The sequence below is a fragment of the Buteo buteo genome, chromosome 15 (genome assembly GCF_964188355.1).
Source record: "Buteo buteo chromosome 15, bButBut1.hap1.1, whole genome shotgun sequence".
Classification (NCBI taxonomy): Eukaryota; Metazoa; Chordata; class Aves; order Accipitriformes; family Accipitridae; genus Buteo; species Buteo buteo.
The window spans coordinates 3,790,677-3,806,319 of NC_134185.1; the positions used below are offsets into that span (position 1 = coordinate 3,790,677).

A 15,643-nucleotide genomic window follows, 5' to 3' on the forward strand; every position below is an offset into this window, starting at 1 on the left:
ATCTTAAGTCATTGTAAATTAGGGATCAACATAGTTACTGTGCTGTAAAGCACCACAGACCCAGAAAGTTATCACTTATGAGAAAGGAGAATGAGAACCAGTGTTGTATCCTCATTTGTAAATACATGAATGCTACAGAATTCTGACTCAGATTTTGAACATCTTTTCTAAAGGTTTTGGTTCAGTCTTTCATAAAGATAGGGATCAACTGTTTAATTTGGCTTGCATTGTAATTTTAAAACCTAAATCTCTACTGTGAGAGCTGAAGTTGTTTTTAGTCCACGAGCAAACATCCAGTCATTTTTCTGTCATGCCTTCAGTGAATCTGTTTTCCTGTTCTAAAGTGATTAATATTATTCAAGGGGCTGATTCTGAAATGTTACCAGTTTTCGTTGAACACGGGAAGCTAATGGGTGGATAGTAAAGAGAAGGGGATGATGATTCATGCCATTTATTTGGTTGCTTTATCTTTTATTATTTAGCAACGCAGATCAGTCAGAGAGTTACTGGAAGATGCACTAGGCAGCTTATAACTCATTCAGGGTTACAGGGATCATAGCAGTACATTTCAGCTTTACTATTCTAGACCATGATCTACAAGGGCTAGCATACAAGAACTACGCAATTTTTCTTTCACTCAGAATTTTCTTGACACGTTAATTAACCACTTTTGTACTATTCCAAATAAACTGCTTAAATATCATTCACATATGACTGTCTGTAATCAGCTCATTTGGATAGTCATGGAAAATTCTCCAGTCAGTTCCAAAGATATTTTATTTTACTCAATAAGTAAGAACAGTGAGTAGCTGCCAATTCTGAAATTTTCAGCAGAGCAGTATTGAACAGGTTGTCTGCAACTGCAGCATGAAAATGAAATAAAGGCAAAAGGAGATGTATTTCTAAAGGCTATTACAATGAATCCATTAGGGGTCAAAGCAATCACTAAATTGATTAGACTAGACTACTTAAATAGCTCTTTCTGAATCAATAATTATTATGGAGTCATCAAATATGTATGTGTTCTTATGTGTAATTGAACCACTGTCTTGTTATTTATACCAATGTGCATCCAAAGAATGCTCAAAGAATTCTTAAAAGAAGGGCTTTTTCTCCTGTATTCCAGCTTATACCTAGGTGAGGTTTTCTTCCATCTAGGGCATATAAATTTCCCCTGCAAGATTCAGAAGTATGATGGTGTCATTTTTTGAAGAAATAAAGATTACATTCTACCACCTCCTGCATTCTTCAGATGTTGAATACAGTCAAGTATCACGGATGAGATTCCTTTTTCTACTTTTTTTTTTTTTTAACCTTTGGGAATGTCATTAAAATTGTAATTGAAAGTATATAGGAGCCACAACAAGAGAGGCTGTCCAGAGGATGAAAGAATGCAACATATTCTGCACCCTAAATATGTTTCTCCACATTCAAACTTTCTAAGTTTTTTCCTGCCAAAAGTCCTCTGGGTGGCTTTTTCATTTCTGGTTTATGCTAGATAAGTCAAAACCAAATAATTTTTCCAAATTAATGCAAGATCTGCATTTTTTTTATTTTTTTTTTATTTTTTTTTAGCAATGCCTGGAATATCATAATGCAAATAAATAAAAATGAGAATTTTCCATATTGGAAAAATTTTGATTCATTGTGTCTACAGCAGGATATGTACAAACTGTAAGAATGATCCTAGGAGTGACCAGGCTGGTCACTTGTCAGTATTATGACTTCAGCATAAACAGTGCAAGAAGATGTAGTCAGATTAGAGCAAAAGAACGTATTACAGCAATAACTCAAATATGGTTTTATCTGAAACAATAAGACATGCTGTATATGGTGTATATGGGAAGTTTTATATTTAAAGTTCCTTAATTTAAAATGACACATGCAGATTTTCTTCAGCTTCTGCTTAGATGATTTTCATTCTAGTTTTTCTTTTTCTTCTCTTTTTCTTCTCTTTTTTCATCTTTTTTTTTTCTCATTAATATTCTCATTGACTGTTTTTCCAGTATTATACAACTTCTGTGTGTGTATAAACAAGCAAAAATACTTTTGCCACAGTGCCTGTAAATGTCTTCATTGGATAGTGTTCTGTCTCACAAACTCAGGACATGATGGTTTGGTATGGTAATTTTTTTTTTTTTTTTTTTTTTTAAAAGGCAACTTTTGTTTTTTCCAAATGAGAAGACAAAGTGCTTGTGTGGGAATTGCAGAACGGAATCACTTGTGTTCCAGTATCTGGAGCATTGTTTTGTAATACAAACCTGACATAAAAAGAATACAATAAAGTACAAAGTGAATGATATGTCATTCCGTCTTATTATCTATGTATAAGAAACTGGCATTTCAGTTTCTGACATGTGAATGACCCAGCACCTGAATTATACACATTCCCCTCTAAAAGGCCTGTTGATTTTCATGCTTACAATAATTAATTATTTCAGCATGCAGATTAAAACTGAGTTAGAGAGCAGCAAAGCTGCATTTCACTATGGAAATAACAGCTGGTCATGCTCCAAGGTCTCACTGAAATGAGTTGTAGACTAATATATAATAATATTAGCTTTTTAAAAAAATAAAATACAGTTCACAGTGTGACACTGAAGAGGTGGAAACTGTTTTATATATCCACCTGGCCATGTTGATGGACTGAACTAGTTGCCTCCAGTCAGATTCTATTAATTATCTTACACCTTCAAATGACAGTGCCATGTTGGAAATTAGTAGGCACATCCTCTTGGAATCAGTCAGCAAAGTGGCTGAAGAAGGACCTAATAATCTGTGTGGATCTGTAAGAGGCAGACTTTGCAGGATATGGAGCAAGCATTTGGGCAAATCTGTTTCAATTATTGGCTTACGTGTGCTGTGTACTGCCTCTGTCTATGCAGAGATCCAAAATCTCCAGGACGTTAAGGTTGCACCTTCTGTGCAATTAAATAAAGACACTTGTTTGATTATGAGTAGAAGAAAAACTTGTCTGAACTGTGAATGGGAATATATAGAATCATAGAATCATTTAGGTTGGAAGAGACCTTTGAGATCATTAAGTCCAACCATAAACCTAACACTGCCCAATAACTGAATATATTTATATTTATTGCCTATAAGCCATAAGTCAAATGTTTAGGTTTTATATTTAGGGTTTGTGTTATTCATCACCTAAATATTAACAAATATTTTGTAATCTTTGGTTCTAAGTAGTGCTTAGGTACCATGATGAATGACCCTATTTAAAATGCAAAGATAGGCAGAGTCCAGAGAGGTACTATCCTAGACCCTCACCATTTATCCAGTCCTAAAGTGGTTTTCTGTTTTGCAGAGTGAATTCCATTGAATAACATTGATTTTCTATTTCAATAAAGGGAACTGTCATCCTAAAGGTGGATGAAATATTAAGGCTCTACTAGCTAATTAGATAGATAGATAGGTAGATACACAGATAAGTACTGTGCAAATAAAAAACCCAATATTGTCTTATACAGGTTCTATTTAATTTTGAAAACTAAATAACTGTGTTTTTAATTTTATTTATGTGGAAAATAAAATTCTTTTTAGATTTTAAGAACTATGGAAAAAAATCCATTTTTACAATGTTAATATATTCTGTATAACCATTGATTGCATGTGAAAACACGTAATCCATTTTATGCCCCAGTAATTCTGAAACACCTGAACTCTCCCTCCGCATACCATCTGAAAATTCACAAGACGAAGCATCCCTTCAGGCCTGGGAATGTATTTGCCAATTTTGGCCCAGAGGGGATTGTAACTATCATTGTAAAGCCCTGATGATAGTTTTATAATGGAAAGCCTGAAATAACCTCAAGTACCACCTCACTAATGTGATTCTATAATATATAACCAGTCTAATTTGAAACTAAGAGTCAGTTATCAAAGAATACATTTGTAGAGTTAATATTGTTAACCTCTTAATTTTCCTCTTCTCTTGGATTTGAATTACAGTTTCCTTTCAAACAAAATCCACTGATGAGATACCTAATGGTTTTCTACTTTAATTTTGCTGTTTTGATTGCTTTTACAGCTGTACCCCATCGTCTTGATATTAAACCCCCTTGCAGAGAAATTGTTGGGCAGATCAAAGTATAGTCCTGATGTCCGAACTCTTCCAACTACATTAGCCTCTTCGTAAATTGATTAGGAAGAGCACTGCACAGGAAATGGCTATCAACATGGCTTACATTAAGAAGGGAGCTGGTGCTCCGAAGGTGGTGTTTGTCATCTCTCTGAGTGTCCGTAAACACTTGCTGCCCTGTCAGTTCCTTAAAAGTAGTTTGAGTCTTACTAGACACTGACAGGGTTGCCATGGAGTCAGACTTAGATTTCACAGCAAAGCTGAAACTGATTTCCAGATAGTAGTTGAGTTAGAAAACAGAGAGAAAATGAGCATGAGTAAACAAAAATTCCAAACTGCCTAAATTATTAGATTTGATACCTATTTCTTCTGTCTTTCTATATCTGTTACAGATATTATAGTGATGTTATTTGGGGGGGGGGGGGGTTAGATGGAAAAAATATAATTAAGAATTCAGAATGGGGATTGTTCTTTCAAGGAAAAGAAATCAAGTGCTATACCGCATTATTCTCATTTGTGTGGAAACAATGATGTCTTTTAATATGTGAATCTCCTTAATGGGTCTATCTTGAAATTGTGCCTGTATAGGGGATAAAAGCTCTGTTATTGCTTCATTAGTCTGCATCTAGCAGTTGTGTTTCCCAAAGCAATTTGCAGCATCTTCTTCCTTTCATTGTCACATTTGATCATTTTAGAATTTGCTCTGAAGACAAGTCAATGTCCTTATGTGTGAATTTCAGGGTATAAGCAGTACATTCAACAATCCCTGTTAAGAAACTTAATCAGAATCTTCTGACAAATGATACGATCAATGCCACACAATTAATCCATAGTAGAACTGCGTAATAAACAGAAGATTACACTTTCTGTGCCAGTTAATGTCCTATAAATTCCTGCTATACTTCAAATGTATTATTAAACATTTTTGTTATTGCTGTTCTGTTATCATCATATGATGCTTTAAAGTATGAAACACAAGTTTATTTGATTTTGTGATTTCTCTTACTAGTGGCTAGCATTCAGAAGCTTCCTGCGGCATCTGTTTTAACGGACATCAATTTCCCCATGAAAGGAAGAAAAGGAATGGTTGACTGGGCACGAAACTCAGAAGACAGGGTTGTCATTCCAAAAAATATCTTCACCCCTATGTCAACAGGTAAAGAAGCATATCAGCATGTTAATTTTGTTTTAGCTAGCTTTAACAAGGGAACTCAGAATCTTTGTCTTATTGGACCACTGTATGATATAGAAGTGGTTATTTGATCCACCTTCAAAAGAAATCCAGTACCCACAGCTTATCCCAGAGGGAAATGGTGGGGCCTTAATTTCAGCACCTTGAACAAAAAGTGGTACAGAAATCTGAGATGTTATTTTCTATGCCGAAGAGCCAATGCTTAGTTATTGTGCACAGGATTGTACCTGTGCTGGTGTGAGGTGACCTGAAGTGCAGCTCTGCGGGACCCTCTGAAGTTGCTTCACTCCAACAGACTGCGCCATTCCTACAGGTCACCCAACTGGTACCAAAGGATGCTCGGCAGGCAAATTACCCTGGCTTCAGAAACAATTGACAAATACCATGGCAGTGCAGATCTCTGACATTAGAGAATTTACTTGCTAGGCATTAAACTCTAAAGACAGTCTTTGAGGATACTTAATTATAAAGGTAGATGAGCTAGCATGGATGTCAGTACACAATGATGGATTTTTTAAAAATGTGATTTTCAATGGTTTAAATCTTTTGATATATTCCTGACAGTGCTACATCTTTATGACAGACTTCCCAGGTATAATTCAAAATGATGATGGTTTATTTAAAATAAAATTTCCACTAGAAAGATAAATGGTATTCAGAGTTTTTTATGCTGATGAAGGCTTGGGAAAGAGAGTTTAAAAATCTTTTTTTCCTTACTCTTTTCAGAACTAGATGAATCAACTGTATTTGTACTTGGAGCAGTTCTATACAAAAATTTAGAACTCATTTTGCCCACTTTGAGGTAAGAAACTTCATAAATACAATATGAATTAAACTATTTCGGGATCATAACTACACTACATGTCAGTATAAAAACAGACAACCAAGACTGTTTGCATGTTGGTATTGTTGGATTTTTTTCCCCTGTTATTTAAAATATATGTGTATATTTGTCTTTCCTTCATGCTTAGTCATTTGTATGATGGCAATAGCCTTTTATCAACTTGATTTAATTTTTATTTTATGTAATCTATATTAACCTTAATTACAGAAGTGTTTGATTATATATGTTTGATTAAGTAACCACATTGATGTACATTAATGCTCAGGCCACTTATGCTTGTGCTTCAGACTACTGTTTGTCCAGTTAGTACAAGTGATCTAGTAATGACATCATAACCTGATGTACTGAGGTTGTGTGCTCTACTTCTACAGAAGTCCCTAGTAGTAGTTTTCCAAGTACCTTTTCCGTGCAAGTTGTGTTCAGAAGGGACAGCAGAGCTGTAGAGAGGATCCATTTTAGAAACAAGACGTGCATGTGCCTGAACAGCTGTGGTATGTCAGTTATGAGGGCCATACACATACATAAAGAAATAGGAGAGTTTCTTGTTTCACTTTTTCCTTTCTGTACTTGATAACAGACAATTTGGAAATAAACATTTCACCGCCTCTTCTCAAATTACTGGTTAAGATAATTTCATGGTCCATTAATACTATCTTAATTCACATTATCCTGTGCACCATTGGCCTACTAATATCCTTTTATGGTAAAAGAAATGGCTGCAGATTGTGTGTTGCATTAGCTGCTAATGAATTCACAATAATTAGAAATGATAGTAATTAGGAAGCTACCAGATTACCTTTCCCTACTCTATTTAACCAAAACTTCAGGATTTGAAACAAAGGATGGAAAACCAACAGATTTTTGCTAAAATCCATTTGAAAACAAAAAAGACTCAGTCCTAAGGAAAAAAAAAATACAATTCCCAGTAAAGCTGCAGTGCGCTGTGCAATGAGTAGCTGCAGTGTTGGGGACAGTAACCTCTCTGAGGTAAAGGGCAATTCGAACAGCGATGTCCTGGCAGGACACCGGGGAGCCTGGGAAGTGCTGGCGAGGGCCGTCTACGCTTGAGGCATGGTACAAATGACAGCTCATCCACTTCTGAAATGTCACTAAGCACTTTCCGTTTGTTGTGCCAGTTCCTGAAATTATCCAGGAAGGAAAAGATGTTTGTGAGAGAGATTTTTTCTTCTCTTCTCCCATATTCAAAGAAACAGAGCCAAATGGCTGTTGTAGTCAGTCCCTTTGGGCAGACCTTAGAGCCAATCTGCCAATCCTAGGAAAGCATCAAGGTGGCCACGTACCTTTCAGACCTTTATATTGTAAACCAAAGTCTATGATCATGCTTCTTCAGCTCTCATAGGTCAATTGTTTTAATTTATAGAAAAGAAGTGTGGACCTTGAATGCTGTACATTTGCTTATATGAAAAGTCTTTCAGGGCTTTTATTTCATCCATTAGAAAAGTGAGATTTATAGGCCTTACTAGATTTTCCCTAGAATCAATAGCATCCCAAGTAGCAGGAATACGGGCAGAACAGGGACATAAAAGTACAGCAACTTAAGTACTATGGATTATGAGAAAGTGCATCTCAGTTCCCAAATTTTTGCTTTTATCTGTTCTACTTTCAGCTCGTTACTGATGTACACAGTGAATTTGACCATTTCTCTGTACAATTCAGTTCACAGAGAGGTTTTGTAGCTTCTAAAGCAAAATGGTCTAATAATCTATGTATATCTATTCATAAATGAAGTCTTTAGAAATTCAAATACAAAGATATCCCACTTTGCCTCTGAATATGTTCAGTATTATTGGAATCCAATTCTCGGCTGCCCAAGAAAAGGAAACGAGCACTATTATTTCTCTTATGTATGTGAATAAGGAATAAAAGTCATTATTAATCTGTGATATAAAAATATAACACATATTCCCAGGTACTTCTAGTCTCTTCTTTGTTCGGAGTATAGTGCCTCAGTAGTTCCCTGCACTTCTTTAATATTTATAATGAAGTCATACTGAAACTTTTACAGCTTACATCTCATACCTCCTCAGGAAGTGTATCATGGTGGATTTCTTTGCCCATGGCAGTCATAGTGAAGATTTGATGTCATGACCCTAAAATAGTACCTCAAAGGTGGCACAATTTCAAACTGTTCTCATAGATCATAGAATCATTGAACAGTTTGGGTTGGAAGGGACCTCCAAAGATCATATAGTCTACCCCCCTGCCATGCACAGGGACACCTTCCACTAGACCAGGTTGCTCCAAGCCCCATCCAACCTGGCCTTGAACACTGCCAGGGATGGGGCAGCCACAGCTTCTCTGGGCAACCTGTGCCAGTGCCTCACCACCCTCACAGTAAAGAATTTCTTCCTAATATCTAATCTAAATTTACACTCTTTCAGTTTAAAACCGTTACCCCTTGTCCTATCACTACACTCCCTGTTAAAGAGTCCCTCCCCATTTCTTATAAGCCCCCTTTAAGTATTGAAGGGACACAATAAGGTCTCCCCAGAGCCTTCTCTTCTCCAGGATGAACAACCCCAACTCTCTCAGCCTGTCTTCACAGGAGAGGTGCTCCAGCTCTCTGATCATCTTCATGGCCTCCTCTGGACTCGCTCCAACAGGTCCATGTCCTTCTCGTACTGATGGCCCCAGAGCTGGATGCAGTACTGCAGGTGGGGTCTCACCAGAGCAGAACGGGGGGAATCGCCTCCGTCAGCCTGCTGGCCATGCATCAGTTTATGCAGCCCAGGGTACAATTGGTTTTCTGGGCTGCAGGTGCCCACTGCCGGCTCACATCTGGTTTTTCATCCACCGATATCCCCAAGTCCTTCTCCGCAGGGCTGCTCACAGTCCCTTCATCCCCCAGCCCAGATTGATACCGGGGGTTGCTCTGAGCCAGGTGCGGGACCTTGTGCTTGGCATTCTTGAACTTTAGGAGGTTCTCGTGGGCCCACTCCTGAAGCCTGTCCAGGTCCGTCTGGATGGCATCCCGTCCCTCAGATATGTCAACTGTACCACCGAGCTTGGTGTCATCAGCAAACTTGCTGAGGGTGCACTCGATCCCACTGTCTGAGTCCTTGATGAAGATACTAAATACTACTGAATGCATTTTGATGCATTCAAACCATTTTAATGTTCATTCAGATGGAATTTGGAATTGGAAAAAAAGCTGCAACTGTGGTTAGTGCTGAATTTGTTGAGCTGTTACACTCTTTGCCAAAATTAGAACTGCAATACAGGTTTTAAAGGAATCTTTATTGTCGGGTGGTTTATCATTTTACACTCGTTCAGGTACATGAATGAACTGAAGGTTTCCGTACATCCCACTGCGTATGGAAAAGGTTTATTTTTGTTTGCTTACGTTTTGCAATGAAGAACTATCTATCATCTTACATGGTTTTATATTAATTACTATTTGTAGTAATCTTATTTAACTGTAATAAGCATTATCATTATAACCATATTAGTGCTGAATATAGTGTTAGTGCTGAGTTGCTGCACGGCAATAGCATTGTGTATGGAGCAAACACTGTAAAATGTGGAGGGAAGTAACACCATCTAGTTTTTATATGATACCTGGAAGTGTGGTAGCTACTCACAATGTATGAATTAAAAACCCATTCTGGATAAGCATCTTATCTGGTGCTGTTCGAAATAAAATGACAGTTGACAAAATATGATAATGGTGGGAATAAAGATACAAAAAACCAAAGGTAACATAAGTAAAATGGGCTTGTGTTTGAGTTCAAGGGTCACATCTTTTACACCTTGACAACCTGATAAAAGAGGTGATTTCTACTGGCTGGAGTTAAATATCTAGAAAGCTTTACCACTTTCCATATGATTTCAGTCCCTGGATTTACAGGAGTTAAGGTGGGAGTAAAGTAAATATTTGATTGTAGTTTCCTGAAGAACAAAAGTGACACATTCCAATACATTCCTTAATATCAGCACTAAAAGATATGCAAGCTTTTGCATCATCACAAGAAACTTCTTTGTTTAAAATAAACAAACAAATAAATAAAAAATATCTCAGTATATCTTTAGGGAAAATCTTTCAAAGCACCTAACCACAGAATCCCCATCTGGCATATCACAGGTGTTCTGTGAGTAAAACGAGGATTTCATTATCTAGGACAGCCTATACAATATATTTCACAAACTCCAAAATTAGCTGCATTTTGCCATATGGGCTTGATTTTTCTTGTTTTTACTGGCATAGCATCTGTGAAAAGTAAGTCTTGTAAACACAGTCTGAGATGAGAACTTGGCAATTACATTAATATAGAAATTTTTGGACAATGTGTTTAATCCCAGTGGTATATGTATATTATTTAAAGAATTTTGCCAGGACTGTTAAACAAGAGGTTAGGGAAAAGAAGAGAAAAGTGCTTTATTCTTTCTTATAAAAATAGAATTTTTTTTTTCCATGCACAAGTAAATAAACTTCGTCTGATTCTATTTCCTAATATACTTTGCTGCATTGCACTATTCTCGTAATGTCATATGGATTTTTTTAAAATCTTAGATTAAAATATTGAATATTTTGAGCACTATAGACTGAATATTATTTCCATAACTCTTGCATCCCTGAGCACATTTATGTTATTGTTAAGTTCACAGAAAATTGATTCTCAGTATAATACTCATCTAAAAGATATTATATATAATTCCTCTTCTGGGCACTCTGAAAGAATACATTGCATATTGCCATACTGTAAGATAGTTTTTAACTTCTCCTTTAACAAATAGGAACAAATAAAGAATCAATGGTTTTGCTGTAGCAAGCTTTTTTCCCATCGCTTAAAACAACCACCGTACTTTTGGGGCTATAATTTCCTCCACTGAAATGTTCTCTTTCCCCATTTGAAACATCATTCCTAACCCCCTCCTTCGGGTGCTGTATGGCCAAAAAGGCCCTTAAACTTCGTTAGGTCAGCTTTGTTAGACTGAGGATGGAGTATCTCAGACAGGCTTTTACTGCATAGCATTACTGCTATAGCAGCAGTAATTCTTCTGTAAGGTATACAACATTTACATGTTGTACTATAACTTCTGTCATGCTGTCTTGAGGTAGCAACATGCTTTATTCATAAGTTCATTTTTCTTGAGCAACATAGAGTCATTCTAAAAAGAAAAGAAAACCTGAATTTCATATCACATAGAATCAATATGGATACCCTTATATAAAAGAATACCCTCAGAATGTATACCCAGATAGAAAAAGAGCTTAGTAAAATAACTATTTTATTAATATTGTTATTAATTCAGGTAGGAAAAAACACTAGGACAGCAGCTCTAGAAGCACTTCTTGAGCCTTTACTCAATCATACTTTGTTATCTTGAATCTTCAAGGATTTATTCAACCATATCGTCCAAGGAATTTAATATATTTTTTGAGTGATCTCAAAATTTGACCCTGATGTGCATTTTTCTGGACAGTCACCAGAGTATCACTCCGTACAAGTTCATTTCTCATTAAAGATAAGTTTTAGATTTTTTTTGATGAACGAGAAAGAAGTAATGGTAAAGTCACTCTCCACCTGTGATAAAAAATGCTGTAAGATAATGCGCTTGCCCACGAAGTGTGAGATAGGTCATTCCCATTCTATGTCATTCCCAATATGAGAGGGACCGAAAGCCACATATTCCACCTCCCGGGATGTTTTGTAAAAGCTGATTACTTAAATTCCTGAATAAGTGTTCTCAGCACTGAGCTGTTTAAACAAATTATCTTCAATAAAGTTATCAATGGCACTGCACCAGTGGTTTTGAAGGAAATTCTTGCAACTACAATACTTTGAGCTTTAATTCAGTAGCATCTTAACATGTTACGTGAGTTTAGAATATACTTGCCAGATCGCATTCTTCCAGGGACTACCTAAACAGTTAAATATGAGATGTGCAACTAGGCATTCAGCCCAGACAGGACAGCACTGAGTGATGCAGATTTCATTTCGCAGCAATATAGCCAGTTACATTTATTTGCTGTTGAAATATCTGCTAGGGGCTCTTGAAAATGTAAGTGGATTGGAAGGGTTTTAATGAGAGTGAAGTAAAATTGATGTACCGAGGTTGCAATCTAGGCACCTTAAGTGGTCTTTTGGACCTCACCCTAGAACCATCTGAATTGGACCAAAATTAGATACAGCAAGGAAACGTTTCTCAATTACAAAGATTGGCCGTGATCAGGTACTGAAGTATCAGTATTTACATTACCTTATATGAATTTCCAGAATGGATAAAAACTTTTAATACCTAGTAAGCTTTATTTCCACCTGTCATGATGTGTTAGAGAAATCAGTTTTCTATTTAATTGGAGTTTTGTTCGTTTGTTTTTGTTTTATTATTATTATTATGCCTTACTTAGGAACATTTATAGATATTCATCTACTGTATGTACAGTAAGGTACTGTCATTACTCCTCTTCTACAGAATGCACTGCAAGTTTGCCGAACATTAAAAGTTAGTCTGATAGGGAGATTTGTTTTCGTCAACAATGTGTGAGACTTTAAAGTGCAACCAAAGGGAAGAAATAAGTAGGAATTAAGTAAAATAGAAAGCCACTTCCATTATATTTCCATTACATGATTTGGCTGAGTAAAATTGGACTAGAATTCATACCTTGCCCCAGAAGAATAATTTCATTCCTTGTGCTGAGTAAAGTGCCCACTGAGTTAAGGTTCTATTACTATAGCCATGGCAATTCCAGTTTCAATGATCCAGCAAAATGGAATCCTCTCCTAAATACCATTTCCCTGGAGAAAATAAGCAATTAAACAACAACAACAACATCAGAATATTTATACTGTTATAATTACATCTAAACTGCCTAGTTTCTCCTTTGATAACATCTACCCATGAATATGTCTTTCTGTGAGGTTTTGTGTTGGTTTATGTGCGATCGGCAGAAGGTGTTGAAAGCAGCATTACATACAATGGAAATACCATCATGATCATCAGAAGCAGGCGGGCTGATAACTGACGGTTGTTCTAAGCCTGACGGGTTCATAAGAAGCAAGGATCTCAGGCATGAACATCATGTCAGCATGTCTTTATGCCTGTATTAGCATAACCTTGACAATACTAGGTCTGTCCTAGAAAGGTAGCTACAAAATATGGTGATCCACATTTTACATTAAAAGGGAGATTGATGATGAATTGGAGAAATTAACAGAAAATTATTATTTTAAGTAATCTGGTACAATAACAAAAGATCAAATCTAATCTCACATATATGGGAAAAAATTGATTGGTTTTGGTGGGATATCAGTCAGGGCACAACTATGGATTATATTTTCAAAGGTATTTAGATGATGAACTTGCCCACTCATATACCAAATGCAATGGTTTTCCGATAATTGGAAACAGGTAGGTTTTTTTCATGAGCACAGAATCAACAGAACTGTAGATTCTCCCATTGCACTCATCCATCTTCACAATTTTACAGTTAACAGTCAGAAAACAGTCCAACACAGCACTTTGGAAGAAAAATTACTGTCTCTTATAAAACATAGCTAGTGAGCCTATGTCAAGAGAAGCGAACGATATGCATTCAAACATTGACAGAATGTTTGTGTCATCAATACACCCTTCTAATTAGTGAACTGTACTTTAACAAATGGCACTTCTGCCACCATTGTTGCTCTTCAGTCTTTAATGTGTGGGTACGGCTCGTAACGAGTGAATCTTTTCACCACTTCAAAACACATATATTTTCTCCCTGAATATTTGTCAACTAAAGTCATGGAAAATACCCGTGAGATACTTCTTTAGATGTAATATCAGAAGCCTTATTTAACCTCACACTATGTTAAATCTTTCATTTTTACATGTATTTTTTCCAGGAATTTTACAGTTGTTAATTCAAAAATCATTGTTGTTACTATACGACCTGAGCCCAAAACTACGGATTCTTTCCTGGAGATAGAACTGGCCCATCTGTCTAATGTAAGTACAAGGACGGTTGATATGCTCTTCCAAGAGTATTTATCAGATCATATGCGAGAAATAAGTGAGATTCATTTAAATATCAGGTAATAAACCCCAGTTTAACTGCTAAAACTTAAGCCCAGGAACAGTCTAACATACTTTGAAGGGAATGTGTACTTGTTTTTATGCATGCATGTTTTATGCAAAACAAAATTAACTGTTCTGTGAGTTTTGAGGTTTTCATTTACACAGCAATTTCTCCTGAAAAGTCTCCAGTAACTGCTTTGATGGACAAAATTGAAAATGTAGTATTGTGCTGAATGCTTAACCTTTTGCTCCCTGCATAGGTCATAGAGCTACATAGTTCTTCAGGCCTTTTCTTCTTTTCTGTCATTATTTTATACTCAAAAGCCAGTTTTTACCTAACCTGCTGTAGCAGACTTAGAAAAAAATGCTCTCGTTCCCATTTAGCTTACAATTCTTACAAATGTTTGAGATTTTTTGTGCAATTATTTTTAATTCTGTATTTTTCAGCCTTTAATCTCATGTTAAAAATGGTTTAAATCTGAAAAAAGGGATTCTATGTCTAACTATATGAAAAATATTAACAGTTTTTCCTTCTGCTGCCAGCAATCTCCCAGCACCCCAGGGAGAATAAAATCTATCTTTTGCGAGACATTTGTGTCATGTATGATATTTGGAAAATAAAATTAAATAACAAACATGGGAATAATTTATGGGAAGGCATGGCATATAAACTCTGTCTGTGTATGTTGCTAAGAGTTTATTTAAAGTCATAAAAAGATGATTAGAAGAGACATAGTTACTAGAGCTTTGGTGAATAGTATTGTTATGCAAAAGACTGTAAAGCTGTGATTTTTTTGTTATAAACAGTTGCTCAAGTGGTCATATAGGTACAGTTCAGCTGGAGGAGTTCCAACTATTTCAGTCAGTAGCCAATTTGGATAAGTGTCTCTGGGCACAAATATGAAGAAAACTCTTTGAACTCTAGATCTTTGATTTACATTTTACTCAAGGTTGGAAGAAACTATTTTCCCATCAATGGTCATTATGACCCACCATTTAGTTCCCAGAAAAATGGTATTAGAAAGAGCATCTCAGTGAAATTTACTGCAAAGTCAAGCAGAAAAAAAGAAAGGAATAGAGGAACATAAACTGACCTGACTCCTTACCTTTCAGTAAAATTAGAAGTTTATTGATGGAGAATTGTGGAGATTTTGGTTTCTGTTTCTATTTAATCTTAAGATGTTTTAGGATGGACAGGTTTGGGGTTTGGTTTTCTTTTGTTTTGTTTCCAACCTAAGTTATATCATATATATTAAGATAAAATATCAGTCTTTAACATAACTTTTGTTTCTGTCAGAAATTTCACTAAAAATGTAATAGAGTATTTGCTGAAGTAGACCACAAATTAATCCTATATATCAGGAAAAAAACCCACCTTTGAAATAAAATACTTGGTTTGATTTTACTAAGATCATTATTAGGAAGAGTTTATGGTATTTCTCAATGCTAGATTTTAATTTCCATTATTTTAGCGATGATTTTGGGGCTACTTAAA

General features: G+C 35.9%; 1 protein-coding gene across 1 annotated transcript in view; it reads left to right on the forward strand.

Annotated features, from left to right (window-relative positions):
- ADGRB3 (adhesion G protein-coupled receptor B3) overlaps window positions 1-15,643 on the forward strand; it is a 460,271-nt gene that overhangs the window by 256,647 nt on the left and 187,981 nt on the right. Inside the window, exons 13-15 of the mRNA XM_075046423.1 lie at window positions 5,100-5,246; window positions 6,009-6,084; window positions 13,977-14,079. Coding sequence (XP_074902524.1) covers window positions 5,100-5,246; window positions 6,009-6,084; window positions 13,977-14,079 — 326 coding nt within the window. The remainder of the gene's footprint in view (window positions 1-5,099; window positions 5,247-6,008; window positions 6,085-13,976; window positions 14,080-15,643) is intronic.